Source organism: Amphimedon queenslandica, unplaced genomic scaffold (assembly GCF_000090795.2).
Source record: "Amphimedon queenslandica unplaced genomic scaffold, v1.1 AMPQUscaffold_9878_Cont17890, whole genome shotgun sequence".
Classification (NCBI taxonomy): domain Eukaryota; kingdom Metazoa; phylum Porifera; class Demospongiae; order Haplosclerida; family Niphatidae; genus Amphimedon; species Amphimedon queenslandica.
The window spans coordinates 749-4,397 of record NW_003549851.1 but is presented as its reverse complement, the minus strand read 5'-3'; the positions used below and the strand labels follow the sequence as shown (position 1 = coordinate 4,397).

Sequence of the window (3,649 nt, the reverse complement as noted above, 5' to 3'; positions counted from 1 at the left end):
GCCTCTTGGAGAATTTTTCAGGCGGCACTGGGGAAAGCAGGAGCAACCAAACTCTCTTAGTCTCTTTTAAATATCTAGAAAAATTTTCTGTGCCAACTCTTTCTTGGAATAGAGCTTCAGATGCTAAAATAAATTTCAGCTTTTCTTCTTTCTCCTACCCATGTGCCATGATTTAGCTAGTTAGTTGTTGACCACACCCATAGCTTATTTTAATTATCATTATAACTATGCAGTCCATAATAATAATTTTTTTCAAATTGCTTAAAATATCACAGTACAAGTAATACATATCACTCAAGTGAATTCCAGCAGGCGAGTCCATTGCACCATAGTGCTTCATGTTCCAAATGCACTTTAGTTGTTGCTGATTCAAAACTAGTACCAAAAGCTTCTTGTGTAAACTGACTGGATTCAGTTGTTAGTAAATTTTTTGCTAGATTTGATGCATCATCCTGTGACATAAAAATTAGAAATAAACTATGTAAACAATTAAACTAACTGTTTCACTTTCTGTTACTTTTTGGTGCAGCAACTGCCCAGTCTCATCTAGTAACAATAATCAGATATTTTTGCAGTGTTTCATACCTGACTTTTGCTTTGAAATTTCATTTTCCATTGTTTTGACACTCTGCATTTTATTTTTTAATTCCTGCAATAGAAAGGAAATAAAACTTGCACTTCAATATATAGCAGTCATACCTCATTTAAAGTAGTAACCTCCTCTGTACTATTAATCAATTGTACACTCAATGACAGTATCAATTGCTTTGATAAACCACTACTAATTGATAGCAATTGCTTTTCATCTATAATGTAATAATATAAATCACATTAAAATGGACTATTATAATTACAGGATAGAGTAGGGGTGTCAACTGTTTCTGTTGCCTGTTAAAATTTAAATTTAGCAATAAATATATTTATAGTCTATTTACCTCATACACAGTGCAGTATCCAATGGTTAATCTCTTCACTTTGTTTTTTTTCAATACATCAATATTATTACGAGCAGCTACAATTAACTGCTCTGATAGAATCAAAGGGAATGAATAGGTAATAGTGAAGGAATTGTCATCTCTAATGACATTTAACTTGACACTTCTGCTATTTTGTGGTGATAATTTATGAAAAGTATTAGCTGCTAGTCTCCTGATATCATGCAGTGTGCAATCATCGGTATTTTGATCAACAACAATGGTGATCCTTTCACATTGAAGTGGTGAAGCATATGAAAACTTTTCGTTCAGGCACTTACTAAGTTCTGTTTCGCTAAACTTCTCTAAAGCATCGCTATATTCCTGAATAACTACCTTGGCACTTTCTATATTGAGCTCATTAACAATAGCTTTCAGCATTTCTATGTCATCTAGCGAACAATCTTTCCTAACCAATTTTAAAATGTCGTGAATATTGTCACACTGAGCTACTTGTGGCTTCAAATCTTCACTGCAATAGATTAATATATTCTTAATTTTTTTAAGTGTCGAAGGAGGACATTCTTTAATGATCAATTCAACTCGATCAAATGTGGAACCAAGCTGCACTTGCATTGACTTGAACTTTGAAGTTAAAGATGGTGGAAGATGAATTTTATCTTTAGCTGTTTTGTTTGAATGAAAGTGAATGCAACAATGTTAAACTATACTTACCAAGATCATCATTACCTTTATGATGATAATAAACTTTTCCTACAGGGAAATAAAAAAGCTACACTATTATGCTAGAAATATTTACTGTATTCTCTCTCGATGGCATTTCCTATCTCCATTGTTGCTTTCTTTTTAATTAATATTGCAGCAAACTTCTCTAGCTTTTTAAAATCAAGACAAACAGCTTTTAGAATTTCAATCATTAGCGTTTCTCCATCTTTTTCAGTATGTGCTATCTCTTTTATTAGCTCCTCTGAATGCAACAATGCAGTCAACTGAGGTAATGCAGCAATGAGAAATTTATTTGAAGTACATGCATGATCAGCAAGAATTTTACAAGCAGGATGCTCTAAAGAATAATAAACAATATTCTTTAATGTAATTATTATACACTTACTCTCCATATCTATTCCATCAGCTACTGCATTCTCTCCTAATTCCCTCAATGCTGATACTAATGAAGAGATAGTAGGACCACCTTTCTTCTGTACACCATCATCTTTCTGTAACCATTTGGTAAGACATTCACGCAGACAGCTCTTAGTATCTCCTTTATTATCCCTTGTAATAATTGCGAGTGTAGCAGGAGATAGACCAAGATAAAGACCAAGAGTATAGTAATTGACTCCTGAAAAATCATGTCTACTGAGTAATTGAAGTACATCAGCAAGATCAGTAACTATAACACATTTTTTAATATGTAGAAAAATAAGTAACTAAAGTACCTTTCAGTTGATTTGCAGTTTCTGCTGGCTCAGGAGAAGCAGGGGGAGAAGCCATTGAGCTAAAGTCAATTTAAGACTAAGCTTGTAAAGCAACTGTAAACAAGTAATAAAAATTGCTTTATAAATATAGAACTAAAACCACAATGAGAGAGATAATATTATTCATGAAAGCATATTCACGATGCAGCTATAACTAGGTCATTCCTCTATCACAAAATTATTGTAAAGTGAAGTTAAAAGCATGTATGTATAATATGTAGGCATGTATTTAATTTAATTTAGTTAAAGATTTTACAAAATGAACAGAGGTATAAAGCACAAATAAAGGAGACACCTTGACAAGATATCTGCAAGAGCTGTGTCACAATATATTAAGCAAAGAGATACAGATCAAGGAAAGGCAGAGAAAGGTAAAAAGGGAGAGAGTATGCGGAAGAAAGATAGAGTCATATGGAGAGTGTCAGTCATAGGCTCGTAGCCTGACTGTCCTGACACTGACAGCATTTCATTTAATGGACTGGTATTCTGGTCTTTGATCAGATGCTTGAGAAAGAGGAAAAGGGTTTTAATTTCATAATAAATGTTGATAAAGATAAAATACATCTAAAGAATAATTTGAATGTAGACAGCTTAGTATCAAGTAGTTATAGCTAGTTATTTATGTCTATGTACAAATTAAAGCCTAAAGCTCATGAAAAGGAACATGCATTGGCACTATAAAATGATAGTTGATTATATTGTAATATGATTCATAGTAAATACTGATTGTGTGGTACTGCTTGTGTGGTTACCTATCCCATATCATGTGATGGTTATACTTGTATCCATAACAGACCCACCCATCTTGTAATGAGAGTTATATGAAGCAGGGGCGTAGCTGGACCTTAGGTGATGGTAGGGCAAGGAGACAAAATGGCACGCGAAGCTCGCCGCAATTTTGGCTACACCCCTTTTACGTAATAAAATGGAAGCATTTTCCTGCAAGCTGAGCGAAATCAGAGTGAAATTATCATTGTAATAGCTTTAAAAAGAGCTGTGGTTATCAGCCACCCCCTTTTGTTATTGTAAGAACAATGAATATAATCTTTTGGGTTATAATTTCAATGAATATAATTATAAGGCCACTTTGATGGTAGGGCCCAGGCCCCCTCAGGCCCTACCTCAGCTACGCCCCTGATATGAAGGAATGCTTTGGGTGGGATGTTTTTCAAGGAAACTGTTTTGATCATGTATACCATTGAAATACTTTGATATTGTTCTTATGTTGATGCAGGA

The 3,649-nt window shown here is 33.9% G+C and overlaps 1 protein-coding gene across 1 annotated transcript; it reads right to left on the bottom strand.

The window, feature by feature from the left end:
* Positions 1–314: 314 nt before the first annotated feature.
* On the bottom strand, positions 315–2,429 carry LOC109590542 (uncharacterized; the record flags this gene model as incomplete). Its single annotated transcript, XM_020006442.1, has 10 exons — positions 2,375–2,429; positions 2,047–2,328; positions 1,735–1,998; positions 1,650–1,688; positions 936–1,600; positions 855–888; positions 700–806; positions 586–649; positions 500–546; positions 315–452 (listed from the first exon to the last, which is right to left on the bottom strand). Coding segments are annotated over exons 1-10 (1,695 nt in total), but the record flags the coding sequence as incomplete, so codon positions are not given.
* Positions 2,430–3,649: the final 1,220 nt, after the last annotated feature.